Below are 15,492 nucleotides of genomic sequence, written 5' to 3' on the forward strand. Positions count from 1 at the left end.
AAGAAATGGATAAATAAACTTAACAGAATTTTAGAAAACAAAAAATAAGAGCAGTATATTCTCTTACCTGTTTTTGAAAACCATAATTTTTGCCCTTTGTGTAAGTTGCTATAAGTAATAGCACTTGAAAAAAACTCATTCACAGAGTGATAGGCTTTGAAAGTCCTCCGCCTTTTTAACTCTGCTACAGTTTCACTTCCAATTTTTCCTTCCTGCTTCCTCACCTSGTACCACATGCTGACCTGGGATTATCTGGGCTCGAGACAGAAGAACCAAATGCTCCTGGAGCTGGTTACAGTGGCRAGTCCCGACGGCTAAATTGAGTGGAGTCTCTTTTAACAGCAAGCTAACAAGAGTGCATTGGAAATTGTTGCACATCTGAGCCACAGAATAAGCAGGCTCTTCAACAGTTCAGTCCTATCCGTGCTCTACACGTGAGCCAGGTTTTACCTGCAGTCCACACATGCCAGAGCTGTTCAAAGTACAAAGCCAATGTCACCTGATACCCTAGGAGACAGCTCTGGGAACAGCCCGATGAATGCTTTCCAAAGAAAAAGCTGGAAATAGCTTTAATTTATGCCTTAACTCTTACGCAAAGTGTTGTCATTTGCACAACTTCAAATTAAATAATAAATGTGCAAGCACTCCCACAATCACCAAGTAAATTCCAGAACTTAAACAATTCTAGTTAATCATATCCCAAAGTAGTAATTTAAGCCCTCCATTATGAGACTTTTTAAAAGTGTCATACAGACATTGCCTTAAAAGCAGCCTTGAAGTCACTCTTGACAAGTTCACATCCATTAACAGTCTCCTGACTTGTTCAGGTGGCTACAGGTCAACACAGGTCTGAGTTACCTCATCTAAACAAAAGGTTATATAAATAAGCACTTACTGAGAGATTTACTCAAATCAACACTTCGTATTTTGCCCCTCAGTCTATATCGATTTTGAAATGCAAGCTGCATACGTGAATGTAAGGGCAGAAATAAATCTCAGATGAAGCAGCTGTGCCTGATAATGTAAAATGAATATAAATAACCAGACGGTGAATACCACGCTCATATACACAGAGCAGACAAAACCAGAGGTGGCTAATTTACAACCTTTTTTAAAAAAAAAGGCAGACTAAATAAAAGGGCATTGAAAATGCCCCTGCCCCATACAAACACAAATTGCCTTGAAGTGAATAAATACACTCAGCTGTGTTGKGCAACGATTCCATTAACCTTGCAATCAAGCATTAAATTGAACTGCCTGGTTGGATTTCCCTGCTGCAGGGGAAAATGCACCTTGTAAGGCCTCGTGCTTTGTGTTAATAGAGCCACCATGTACAAGCATCGCAACTAGACGTCCACAACTAAAACACAAGAAACTAAATGAGTGAGCAAATTGCAGAAATTCCCCTGATAACCTTTTCATTATTAACCKAATGCTTACAGGTTCACAGCCTCTCCCATGCATTCACTTAACATCTGCTTCAAGCAAGYGAAATTTAATCTTCATATGTGTTTTCTAGGTGTGCTATACAGCAGTTCAGCRCTGCTGCTGCTTGCCTCTGTTCACAGAATGAGAGGAGCAATTCCTTACTGAACATGTGTGCAGTGTGTCAATAAGCCTTTTCCATGTGCCAATTTTCAACCAATAAAACTGCATCTGAAACCAAGATTAATTTTGTGTTTAAACTGCAGATTTTGAGCACCAGTGTCCAAAAGAGGAGCTATTTTTAAATTGCTGCACTGCTATCAACAAGTTCTGATCTTGTAAGGTAAAAAGTATTGCGATCTACACAGAAAAGACTAACTAAAAACAACACATAATAACATCACTGAACTTGGCATCAATTTAATTTATCTGTGATCCAACTGCAGCTAAATTAGCAGCCATACAAAGTCCTTATTACATGCAAAATGACCCACTTTCACTTGAACTGAAYGTGGCCACGTTCAGAAACGACAGTAACAGGAGGAAGACAATTTACTTACATGCACTAGTGTCTCAACAGTAACGTTCCTCAGGTGTTTGTTTTGGAAGGCAAAGCAACAGCTACAGGTCAGTGCCATTAAAAGCCAAAGGAGTCTTAACCCATTCCATTAAAAGCCAAAGGAGTCTTAACCCATTTCTCTCAGCTCTGGCAGAACATGGGTCTCATTACTAGCCACCTCCTTGTCCTCCTGTATGAGCACACTCCCATAAATTATGGGTTTTTAGTCACCTGACAAACACTTGATCTTTGGACTAGGCTGTTCACACTGAATCACTGGCCTCGAAAGAAGCGGGGGAAGTGAGACGAAAATTAAATCTCTCATATTTCAAATGCTATTAAAATAGAATACTCGCAGTTATTTTATGTTATGCCCTGTGCACAGAAGCCCAGATGAGAACTCAGGAAAGCAAACACAAGGCAGTCGGTGCTTATCCTGGCACTTGGGAATAATACCCTGGCGTACCCCAGCGAAGCTTTTAGGCTTGCGTTGAGCCCCTGAACCCCCAAGCTATCAAACTGACTTCCAGTAGGCATCAGATACACCCGAACCCAAATGCAAAGCCACTTGCTGGGCTGGAGCTTACCTGTCGGCATCTCCCAGGCCGAGCGCGGCGCTGCGCGGCGTCGCCTCGCGCACGGCGGACATCCCGTCGGGCAGCCGCGTCAGCCTGCGCGCGTACAGGCCCAGGCCGCCATCAGTGAGATACCTTCCAAACAAAAAAAAACACAAAGTGCCCTGGTGAGTACGTCAGTTAACCTTTTTCATCCTTCTGTACCGTGCGATTCCTCAATGATTTTAATGGTATACTGTATTTTTCTCGCTTTAGTTTGGGAAAATCAGGCGGATAATGAAGCAAGGAGAGCTTTATTCTTGATTATGTTGGAGGTTTTGCGAAGCTCTGGGCTTAGTCATTGCCTTTCTCTCATTGTTCTCCACTACATTTTGCAGCCTCTCTCATAGTAAGAATTGGATTTGAATATCCTGGTAACAAAGAAAGAATACAACTTTCGTTAAGGATGCCTGGATGCATATCGCTTAATACTTGTGAATAATGCCATTAATTGCTCCTCACAGCCCCAAAAATGCAAAGGGCATATCATCCTGAACCATTTTGAATGGGTTAAAACAATGTTCTGGAAAGCTCAGCCCTGTTGAAACTAACTGTAAAAAAAAAAAAATCTCTTTTTTGTCCATGGTCCATGAAAACATCCCAAAACGTTATTATTAGAACTCTGCTTTACCACATAAAGGAAAAAGAAAAAAAAAAAAGCCTTCTTTTGGCCTCTACATTGTGTCCTGTCTTCAACTCCAAACTGTATTCCCACAGACAGCTGCAATTAAATAGCGTTGTTATTCTTAGATATTAAGAAGCATGAATATACGATACTTCACAAATTGCAAGGATGGCATATTTCTCATATTCCAGTTTAGACAAATAAAAGTGGATTTTAAAGAGAAGAGAGATGACACTTGTTGAAGAACTGATAGAGGTTGTTGATCGCAATAGTGCAGCTTGGTGCTATCTAGGACCACTGCTGAAGTCTCTGTCTCAGCAGACAGCAATAGTCATCGTCTAAGGTGGCTGCAGCACCTCAAAACCTTCTAAAATCAATGCATTTCCACACAGAAGAACTTGCATTATACCCAAAGAAACAATATCCTACAGGCTAGCTGTCCTCCTTAGCATGATTAAGTCACTACGACCAAACTAATACAAGACTGATATCTGGACAAGACATTGAAGGCCTGGTTTAACTGCACTTCTGGGACGCACCGAAGAGATTTCCAGACTTGCAACTTGATGTGGCAATGAAAAAAGCAGTTTAAGAGATGCAGAACTATACAGCGTGTTGGTATTACATGCTACTAAATCGCTGTGATATATTAATAAAATACTGAAAATAAGAGGTTCCAACCTTTTCTTCCCAAATAACATCGCAAGAAGCTGCACTAACCTCTCAACAGTATTTTCAAAAAAGATTCTATCCTTTCACGAAAGCAAAACGCAAACAAGTTCAAAACGTCAAAACAAAACAAGGGGATTTTATTCTYGTTTTCGCCTCGTTTCTCCAAGTATTTCTGACTGCCACCCACATGGATCCACCAAAACTAGCTTCACGCTCGAGAAGCGAGCCCTGCTTCGTGAGCAACACACACGYGAGCAATACCAACAGCTGTGGGCACATACCCTCAATTTATTTGCCCAGCTATGTGAGTATGAAGCACATGYAAGAGCTCCAGCAACGCGGGGTTGGCTCTAGCATGCAGCTGGACCTGTAACCTACCTTGGTGAGCCAGGAGCTGAGAAGATCACGTCCTCTGAGCTCTGTAGCTGCTACGCCAGGCAGGGYGCACATGGGGCTATTCCCCATGGGGACGAAAGGCTCTCAACTCACAAACAACGCCTGGAAAAACCCAGGCGAGCGGCTCCACCACCACTGGGGAGGAATTTGCCTTAGGTCTTGTATTCTAACATTTGTTTGACATCGTTTGTAAAAATGTTACCGCTGGAGAACATTCTTTTCCTTAAGCTACTGAAAGAAAAGTAAAGTGGAGCTTAAGACCATATTGTTCCCCAAACATGCAAGGAGCATTTTGCAAAAGCACCTGATGTGCAGTCGCTAATTGGTTTATTGCCCCGACCTGCCTGCACAAGCAGCRGGCTGCTCTCTGAATACCTGCTACACCGGCAGACTTCACTGGGCTCTTGCATATGATCAGCCCTTTAATTAAAAAAAAAAAAAATCTAAAAAACCCCCAGCTAATATTAAAAGAGACTCTTCAATGTATTCCTTACATGGAATATGTTAAATGAAACAGGGAAACGCTAGGATATCTCTCCACTTGATGTGCCCCTCAACATCTGCAACAACCTCCCCAGCTCCTAAATACAGTCAAAGTTTCCTTTGATATCACTTTGTTTCTGCAGTTTAACCAATTTTATTAAGTCACTGSCTTATTAGATGTATTTCCTTAACTTTTCTTCTGAAAAATGTGACAATTTGGTGCTAAAGTGGTAGATTTGYGAACTACCAGGACTCTGCAAGAACATACTGTGCTAGATACAAGTACTTTACTGCTTGTCCCAAGGTAAGGAATATTTGAAATATATGATATAGACAAATTCATAGTATCCGGGCCCTGTGTCCTTTTTACACATGGGTAAATTTGTATGTTCAAAAAATTTAATAGCTCAGGTTTTGTTATGGTTGGGACCAACAGATAATGGGGATGGCTCCCTTACGGAGAGATTAATACCTACAGAATAGGCAATAAGATGGTGATTATTTCAGTTAAAAGGTGCTTCCAATTTCTGTGCTTTTCAGAGATTAATGAATGATTAATACTCATCTCCAYAGCTTTACCCTTAATCAGTCTGAAAAATCAAAAAAAAAAAGTCAATTAAAACTTTCTTTTAAACAAGAACATTATCAAGCTCTTCAAACTCACAGCTGAAACTTCCACAACACTTTTTGGTGACTTTCTAGGGAAAAAAGTGGCCTCCTGCATGTTTTACAGGCATACAAGAATCTGCTTTGGCGTTCCCAGGACAACCGGAACCTTTAAGCCTCTCATTTCTTTTTCCAAACACACCCTTTTCTGCACCTCTGAAATTCTGAATGGCGTAATAAGTCCTTCCAAGGGCAATATTTTCAGGATATTTCTGATGCCAAAGTGATTTATTTCCCTTCCACCAAAGGCACRTGCAGGAAAGCGGCCCGGGCTATGCCAGGCCTCAGTGAAACCTGGCAGGCTGAGCCTCTATACTTCTGCCCACACTTTGTGCATGCCCTTGCACCTCATATATACCTRTATTTACATTTTGGGTTGGATCAGGCATCCACATATGCTCCGACACTCAAAAATACTCTCCTTTCACTTAAGTAACAGCACTGTTTTCCTGACTGCGTTTCTTCAAATGTTTATCTTGATTAGGTTTTGGCTGCAGCGTCCTGGCGACACTGGTCATTACGGCCAGCTAAATAAGATCAAGAGGTTTAACAAGCTTTCAATATCATAGAAGGAGTCTAATTTTGCCAGTCGCAAAAAAAAAAAAAAAAAAAAAATAAAATAAAAAAAATGTCTCTGCTGCTCAGTCTGAAGTATGATACATGTGACCAAAACATTCCTGTTACCATAACCAAGAATTCATTTTAAGTGGGACTTCGCAAGACTTGATGCTGTGCTCTTAGCCTAGCTAAAGAATCATGACCAAACATCTCCCTTTAGTATGAATCTGGTTTTGTCATGACTTTGCTATTGAACCAGATGCTCTTTGCTTGTTTCTTCCCCAAGTCCTTCTAGACGTGACTCTTGCCTAACCACTCGCTACTGCGTGGCCCATCAGCAGCACCGTTGTCATCTCTCTAGCCAAAGGGTTGAACACAGATCCTGTCCACAAACCTGCCTAAAATGAAAAAAATATAACACCAGGAATAATCACTCCGAGATTCTGCATTGTGTTTAAATTCCAATTTTTGATCCAATAAATTTCACCAAAGGGATTTAGGAATGGAATCATATCCTAAGCTTTCAGTTTGGCACTGCTAGTACAACACCCAAATCCGTAGTATTCAGTCCAAATACTATCTTTCAGGTTCACATAAGCACAAATCTAGTGCTCATTTCTTCCAATTTTTCATTTTATATCTAAGGTAGCTAGATTTTATGAAGATGTGTGAGCATAAATTACAAATTCATCAACTTTGGTTAATGAGCAGTAACTATTTACAATTTTTACAAATATAATTTAATAAACTAATTAATAGGACACAAATTGTTTTGAACATGCTCAAACACAAATCTGGAGTAAACCAGGACACAACAGTCTATGGCTGTCATCCATCCAAGAGCTAGAGTTAGTAGAGTAGAGATTAGATTATAATGCATCAAGTACAATTTATTTTATTTGCTGGACTCTACATTCTGTTTGCCTCAGTTTCTCCCCCTTTCTATAAATAAAAGGGGAGAAACTTTATATAGCTCTTTATATAAAGGAAGAATGGAGCAATGCTTAACTCCCCACTCTTGTTCATCGTGGAGTTGGATGCCCCTTCGGAAACGAATGAAGCATTGTATGTTGAAGAAAACCTCTTGGCTATGGCAGTGAAACTTGAAATGCCAATATTAGCTATTAACAGCCCCTTAAGGCAGGCTTCACAGAAGCCAGGCGATTAAAATGTGTTTAAGAACATAGCAAGACCCAAGGAAACTCATGGGAAGAGACTGGACTAGATCCTCCCCAGACTTCACAGGGAATTTGAGGCAGCTCTCTACTCTTTGACTACTTTGCTGAGAGACATTAGGATCTCAGCATGGAGACATTAGGATTAGCAAGAATTTCTGCTGATGGAACCACCTGAGCAATAAAAGCATAATTATTTTTAGGAAATGCCCAAGAGGTCAGACTTTTCACATGTCCAAGTGCCACTCCGGATCCTGGAGAAACGTGGGGTGGAGAATCCTGACTTAGGAYGTGCCAATGATCACATACCCAGCGTGCAGGCGACCAGGCTGTAGCAAGTTGAAGTACCTGGTGCCAGTTTTGAGTTAGGTGCCTAAACCCTTCTCATTGCTTATTTCAATGAAAATCACAGGAACAAATCAAATGGTCCATCTCTTTTCCATCAGCCCCTTCAGTTTCATGAACTCCAGGAGCTCCCTATGACAAGCTGCAAGGGAATGCTCTTTCCTTATAGGTCCTTCAAAGGGAGTGAGCAGTGCTGCTGGGGTTGCTCCATGGCACATCTCCACTCCACAAGCCTACTCCTTCCACGCAGATAACACGTATTGGTGGAGCACATGTGATTGCATCTCCCTCTACTGGCTAGCCCCAGCATTGGGGACCACGTTTTGTCCTCCAGAAGCAACCCTTCTGCTCACAGGAACCCCTTASCCCTAAAGGAGCACCCCAAACGCTACTGGCGTGTGTATTACAGAAGCAAGGGGAGTTTTAGGATAGCATGTTATCTGAGATACRGTCTGCGACAACCAATTAAACACAAGAGATGGAGCTGATACTGGAAAAAAAGTCTTGAATTGAGAGCAAAACGTGGAGATTATTTTAAAAATATTATACAACATGAAAAAAAGTGAAAATACTCGTGTAACATTCTAGCCATGTCCTCTACRAAGATTTTTTAAGTATAGTTCTTGGGGTATGATTTACTCTTGTGTTTAAGCACTGCCATAGTCATTCTCTTCTCACTCCTGTGATGCTAGGACATCAGCTCTGGCAATCCAATAGTTAATTCTGAATTCATTTAAACATTGGTCACTAAGAAGTCAGAAATCAAGGCCTCCTAATGACGTTTAATGGAGATCATCTTTTTGAGCTGGCTTGGCCAAGTTCTTTGGTGTATTTGTGCTATAATCCTGCGCTACAATATCATCTATTGACTGCTTAGTGTTACCATTCTTCAGGGTCAAAAGGATCAAAATGTAAAAAAAAAAATGGCTCCAGCCCAGCCAGAATGCAGTTCAAATAAACACTATGCTCACAGGGAGAAAAAGTTAAAATAAACCAATGGTTCTTAGTCATTCCCATGTGTTATATYGCCATATTAGGGATGCATATGCTGCTTCATATGTTATTTTCACTTGGATGAAATCTTATCACTCACCAAAGGCATAACACTTAAAACACAACATTCAATAAAATGACTATCTCGCTGTAAGCCAAAGCGTACAGAAAAATATAGAAGTATTTACTGTGACTAGAAATAATTGATTAAACAGTGTAGTTAACAGTCAGCCAATGTATGGACTGAAAAGGTCCTTACCACTTGCAGCAAAATGCATAGTCCTTTTTTTCTATAAAACCTTAACCCAAGAGAAGGCCTGATATGCCCTGCGTGAGCATGACATCYGTAAAAGAGGCATCATTGTCTGACTGATAGATAGTGCAAAATCAAGCTASTGAAGCACAGGAATCTTATAAATATTGATCGTACTAATAAACACTCAAGGAAATCAATCCTCCATTCCAGCTCTACATCTTSTACTCTTTATGTGCTTTCTACTAGGCACAGCTATCAAAATTCAGCCTACAACAGAATTCTGTTTCAATGACAGTTTGGGGCCATATAGCTCTAGGTTACACAGGCTTCTGAGCCACCAGGATGCTTTTCTTGCTAGAGCACAATTCCCTTCTGTGGTTGTCTGACCGGAGCAGCAGCAGGTCACCAAGCAGATCCCCCAGCCCAGAGCGGCCGCTCTCCTCTATAATTCCCCTTCATTTGAGCTCTGAACTCACAACACTTGGAGAGAGATCCCTGTGGAGCACAAAGGCTTGAATAAACAAGGAGAAATCAGAATCCCATGAGGGTCGCACACACAAATAACATTAACAGGCTGTGGCAACAGGGATCTGGAATGGAAATACATCAAGCCCTTTGCATCAGTCAAGTTGGGAGACTAAACAAATGGTATAASTCTGGGCCAAAATGTTCTGTCACCTATAGCAGCTGCTGCACCTGCAAGAGGGGCCATGCTCCTGAGAAAAGTGGTGACCAACATGAATGAACCTGATCACTCTTGATCTGCAGAGAGAAGTGCACATTAGGATAACGAAATCGGGGTCAAAAGACTAATTAAATTAAAGGAAAAGAATTTTTAAGGGCCTTTTTGACCAACTCTCTGTTGTTCTGTCCCAAGGAAAGATAAAAGGGAGCTTAACTCTACATCTCATTAGAGAGAAGAGGAGGGGAAGAACACGAAGGTTAATAGCAGAAGGGAGATCCAAGTAGACAAGATCTCCAAAGACGACCCCGAGAAGCCGTGAGTTAACCTCCTCATCCGGAACGAGCGGGTCACTCTCTGAAGCGGAGAGGTGAAACGCTAAAGCACCGAGGTCACCCAGCAGCGGGACCCGGTCACTGGCAGAGCGCAAGCCCCGGCATCTTCCCTGCTTCCTTCCCTCCGTGGCCAAATCCCAGGGCTTTCTCACTCTGTCCATGTCCGAGCTTCCACATTAACGGTGYTTCTTTCCTTTGGTCCACACCTGAAGGTTTAGTTTAAAGGATGATTTCTGCCTCTTTAGACAGAGACGCTGTCCCAAACCTAATTTTGCCAGAACTAGGCTTGAGCAGACTTAGAAACGGAGGCCAGATGAAACTTCCCATGACCCAGTACGTTTCAGAGAAAGCATCAGGATCACAGGGCTAAAAGAGTTTATCTTGGCTATTGGATTTATTTTGGCTGTAACAAATATTTTGACTTCTTACCCTACCAGTTTGCCAGCAAAAACACAGATCCAAGGTTGCAGGCTACAGCATTGTAGCAAGTTAGAGAATGACAAAGTGAAACATATATCAATTAATAAAGAGCTATTCATGCTATAAATGCCCCTTTGTGCCGTTTTCTGCATTCTGTAGCTCAGCTTATGGAAATACCGGGCCAGTTTTCCTCAAAGTTAATCTTAGAGATTCATTCTGCAGCAGGTTACACCGATACTTTCCTTACACCAAGCTCTCCAGTTCCTACCTAGTGTATCTTATCCCTCTCCCACGGAGAGGCAAAGCTATCCTACTTTCTAGAGCTGAGCATAAACTGACATTGGGAAAGACAACTCAGGACATTGAGGCTACCAAGCCCAAACATCTGGTTATGCTGACGATGGCAAAGCAGCATTATTAGGCGTCAGGGAGATGCACCAAAGCCCACATCCTCATTTCGGAGGCAGAAGGTTTAAATCTCTCATCTGGGARGAGGATTATATCCAATGTTATTTCAGCTCGGCATTAAGGACTCCGCTCTAACGGGATCTGCCCGTATGATTAGTCCTCACAGACTGTTCAAACCCAGCACTGCGAGGCGGCTTTCAGGAAAGTTCACTTTAAACGTACTCGAGTCCTGAGGGATAAGCCCTCCAAACTGCTTAGATTTCCAACTCAGTTAATAATCCAAAAATTAAACTGGCTCTTTCTGGCTATGGATTGACCTGTAATGCAGATTCCGCCCTTAGAAGTTAGTCAATGGCTAAAATAATGATATAGAAATCAATAAAACCAACCAYATTAGCTACAAAAGCCTGTTTTGTTAAATAGAGGCAGCAGATACAGAAGAGAGAGACATTTACACACAGGATAGCTCTTCTTAGCTAAATTTTAAATTGATAACCCTTACCAATCTATTGATACCACTTTTACCAATCTGGGGCTGATTATATGAGAAAAAAAACATGAAAATCATCTCCCCTGTTAAAAACTAGTGGGAAATAGTGGGAGACTAGTGAGTCAGGCACTGCGTCTCATACTCTCTTTCTCGTTAAAGACGTTGCAATGATCAAGGCTAGGAGGGAATTGTAGTGGAATATATGACTGTCCTGCTATATGTCAGTGTGCCAACTGTTGGGTTTAACCCACTACTTCGATACAGACAGAGGTATGAACCAGCAAAAACATGTGTTACTTTATGACTCCCTCAGACCCAGAATCTAAAGACCAGGGTTGTATTTTTAAACTCTTTAAAGTCTCATGAAGACTTTCATGCTCTACAGGATGACCATGGAGCCTCAGAAGAGGAAATGACACATGGAGATGAGTGATGCCACAGATTTCYCTGGAAATACCATTCATGAACTTAACAGCTTTCTTATTATTTCCTTTTTCTCCATCTGGAACATGCATGATATATACTGACTAAAGTTCAGTCTTTACTGAATCTGCAAAGCCTGGGGCTCCTCTAGGGTGCAAGCAAGAGAGGCTGGAAATGACACAGTTCTGCCAGGGATGCTGCTTAGTTCTTACTCCAAGCACTCCGTAGACTACTCAGAAATTCTCTTCTTCACTTCTAGACTGATATTTCAGACAAAAGTTTGAATAAAAGTTACAGTCCCGAGAAAAAGAAGTAACTGTGGCTACAACATGACATTATCCTTACACTCAGGATAAGCTGATTTATTTTGCAAAAGCACAGGTGATTTTAGTGATGTGTGCGCATGACTAACGCAACAAGACATAAAGACGCTTTTATGTGAAATGGGGTATTAGACTATATTTTCATTTCTCCTTCAGTAACAGGCAATAAATATTACAGCTAAGTCAATTGGACAACAAAKGCTAATATAGAAATGCCTTGTGGAAAAGCAAATGGTATACGGTGGCTGTTATAAAGGCTGTTATAAAAATAAATAGGAGATAAACGTCATTTTTAGCTCAGTAATCATTTTTAGCATCAATCTGAGGCTGATGATATTTGACCAAATGAAAAAGGACTATACTTTCTGGAAGCACCTGAATAGTGACATGTTGGCGCAAAGAACAAATGCTTTTCCCCATCAAGTCAAAGGTAAGATGTTGATGTTAAACCTAGCTAATAATAGTTAATAAAAGGTATTTTTTCTTGTATTATAACTCACATTAACTTGTTCTTCAGCTTTTATTTTGCGCATACAACTATTTCACCCTACACACTGACGGGCAAACTCGTTTCCCTCCAGTGAACTTTCTCCTCAGAGCTCAGACCATCAGAGGATTCAGCAGGGGTGATAAAAATGCTTCACTCCATCTTGTGGACATAGGGAATGCTGCAGTTCGTGCTTGGCTTTCCAGAATGATCCCGATTCAAGAAAATTTTCATCCTAGGCACAAGTAACGTTATATCCCATCGAGTGTATTAAACACAAGCTGTCTCTCCACATTCGTATGAAAACGGGTATAATACCTTTTCATGTTTTAACAGTCAAGAGGAACACAGCCTCATTTAAAGCAATGCAAAAAGTAGCGAATTCCACACAGCGTGGCATTTAAGAACAAAACCAAAGGCGCTTACCCGCTCGTGATATCATCGGCCCTGATGTTCTTGCCCAGCACGTCTCCATCGCTCATGTAGCCCGTGGCATCCATGGCGATGCCCTCCAGCTCCAGCTCGCCGCCGGCCTTGTCGCCGAGGTCCCCGGGGCCGCCGCCGCGCGCCGCCAGCTGCCTGCGCAGCGGCGCCGCGTACACGTAGCGCCCGGCCTCGGCGCTCACGAAGCGGCTGGCGTTGCCCCGCGGCGGGTACCCGTTGCCCACGGAGGGCGCGTCGCCCGCCTGCAGGCGGGGGCTCGACTGGCCCAGTCGCCACGACAAGGGGGTGGGTCTGCCCGTGAGGCTGAGGATGCTGCGGCCGCTGATTTCCGTGGTGACGGTGGTGTCAAACGTCGTTTCCAGTGTGCTACAAGAGAGAAATGCAAAATACTTTTTACATATCCATGAATTAAAGGTATACTACAAAACATTTGGTAATATTTATGTAGAGCTCTGGTTACAGAAGCATTTCAGGCCATGGCCTCTAAATGTAGTTTTTGACAAGAATTAAGCATATTAAATCTTCTACTATCCACGCCTGATCAACCAGATTCTCTTCCTTTCCTGTTACCTTTGTTTACAGAGAATATTCATTAAAATAAACAGTGCTGTTTTATTTGCAGCATAATGCAAGTACATATGGAGAGGGGAAAAAAAAATAAAATAAGGAGACCGATTGGGACTTCATCTCTTCAMGTTCTTGCTCAGTTTTGGATACAAAGCCACAAAAAGCTCATCCAATGAACCAGAGTCCACGAGGCATTAAGCACTGTGTAGGACCATGACCTCTGGCAGGTCACTCATCATATTGTCTCAAGCTTCCTGTTGAGCATTAAAAAGATTTAAGTCACCAAATGTTTAAGTGTAGTGACAGCCTTTGTTTATTTAGAGCATRTTTTAGATATTCCAAACAGTGCTTTACTTAAATTTTTCTAATATTATTAGTTACTCGTGTTTATAATTCTTTCTGTTTGCCTGAAGACTGGTCAGGAATTCAAGTTATGTGCTTTATCAAGTGGGTCAAGCACAGTTCACCTGCTTGTTTAAACAAAATATTACCCACTGGAGAGAGGGACATAATGCATTGAAGTTGTTCAAGAACAAATTGAAGTAACATCTTAAACGGTAACCTATATTCAAACATCACCTAATGCATTTAACAAGGCACTGCTTACGCTCCAACTTCATTCCTATATACAATCTGCCACCATCAGTTACTCGTCATAAATCTTGCTAATCATTGCACGCAGTTCAAAATCTGGGCTTTAAAGAGAAAAAGAAGATTAGTTTCTTCCACTGTCGGTGTTAAACCTGTTTCCAAGGCTGCAACACAGCCAGAATCAGGAGATGCAAAGCAAGAACAGTTATTTCAATAGTCTCGAGGTCAGGCGTGCCGTTACCTGTGAGTGACCTGGGTTCCCCGTAAGCTGGACATGGTCTCCTCTAGGTTCTGCCGAAGGTCAGCAATGTTCTTCACAGTTCGTAATCGCCGAGTTTCCGGATCCTCTCCTAGAGGAATATTACACCATTAGAAAAGATACAGAGGAAATAGTACAGAATTGAGCTCTTATCTCTGCCTGCATCTGTCTCCAACTCCATTTTTTAATACTCTAAACAGTTAATGGTGCAGATACTGCTCCTCCAGAGTGGGCATCTGCCCGGACTGGGGAACGGCTCCGTATCGTTAACTTTATTTCACGGGTTGCCTTTGCAGCAGGAAACGTTTCGGTATTGTCATTTCCCCACACGACCCAGTTTAAATYCTGGTTCATTTGCAACCTCATTAGAACATATATTACGTCGATACCATCTTTTCCATCTCCTATTGACACAATAAACATTGACCCAGCACAGTATGTCTCTCCACTACTATGCTCCCACCAAATCTTTTTCCTGTTTTAAATAGGTCTCGTTCTACAACGACTGCTTTCTAATAAAGCAACTGCTGTTGACTGAGTGCTCCAAGGTGAGTGGTATTTTAAGTAAAATAGCAAAATGTTTCACCTGGCCCCATCAAAACACAGGTATTATTTGAGTGGTCTATGACAACAAGGTTACRTTTGCTTTAAGAGGCGTTAAGAAACTAGGTTCTTTGAACAGCCTGTTCCAAAACTATTWTTTCTTGTGTTTTTTACCTTCAAAAAAAGCATCTCTATATGTCTAAAAAGAAACTCTTTGGACTTGCTTTTGGAGTTTTTGGAGTGTCTCAGGAGGTTTATTTGGTTTAATTACTCTCAGCATCAGTTAAGAACTGCTTTGGTTGATAACTCACCTGAACTTTGCATAGTTTTACATAGTCAAACATTCTCAACAGTTGAAAAGAAGTGACTCCTRATTTTGAGTTGTGCCAAGACGTTCTTTGGAAGCTGAATGCTGAAACAGGTAACTTCCAAAAAGCCACCCCAAGGTCTCTCTTAGACATATAAATTAATCTCTATTTTAGTGTTGTTGTTGAGCTTCCCACATTCTCCGAATTAATCCTCATGTTTATGAAACATGCTGGACTGATGGCAAAAAAAAAAAAAACCCACAACAACAAAAACCACTTCTATTGGCAAAGCAGATTAGCACAGACTTCCTACTGCTGCTCACCAACGCCGTGGAGGCCTGGCTGGAAAAAACTATCTGGAAGATAGATTTTTTGGGTTTTTTTTGCTTATACAGTTATTGGCCTGAGACAAACACCACTGGCTCAGTTAATGCCAGTGATATCT

The 15,492-nt window shown here is 41.6% G+C and overlaps 1 protein-coding gene across 1 annotated transcript in view; it reads right to left on the bottom strand.

The window, feature by feature from the left end:
* Nucleotides 1-15,492, bottom strand: part of NAV2 (neuron navigator 2) — a 169,161-nt gene that overhangs the window by 69,132 nt on the left and 84,537 nt on the right. Inside the window, exons 11-13 of the mRNA XM_026040221.1 lie at nucleotides 14,179-14,287; nucleotides 12,762-13,145; nucleotides 2,572-2,694 (exon numbers count right to left, since the gene is read on the bottom strand). Coding sequence (XP_025896006.1) covers nucleotides 2,572-2,694; nucleotides 12,762-13,145; nucleotides 14,179-14,287 — 616 coding nt within the window. The remainder of the gene's footprint in view (nucleotides 1-2,571; nucleotides 2,695-12,761; nucleotides 13,146-14,178; nucleotides 14,288-15,492) is intronic.

This window comes from Nothoprocta perdicaria, unplaced genomic scaffold (assembly GCF_003342845.1).
Source record: "Nothoprocta perdicaria isolate Ctin4 unplaced genomic scaffold, notPer1 scaffold_251, whole genome shotgun sequence".
In the NCBI taxonomy this organism is placed as follows: Eukaryota; Metazoa; Chordata; class Aves; order Tinamiformes; family Tinamidae; genus Nothoprocta; species Nothoprocta perdicaria.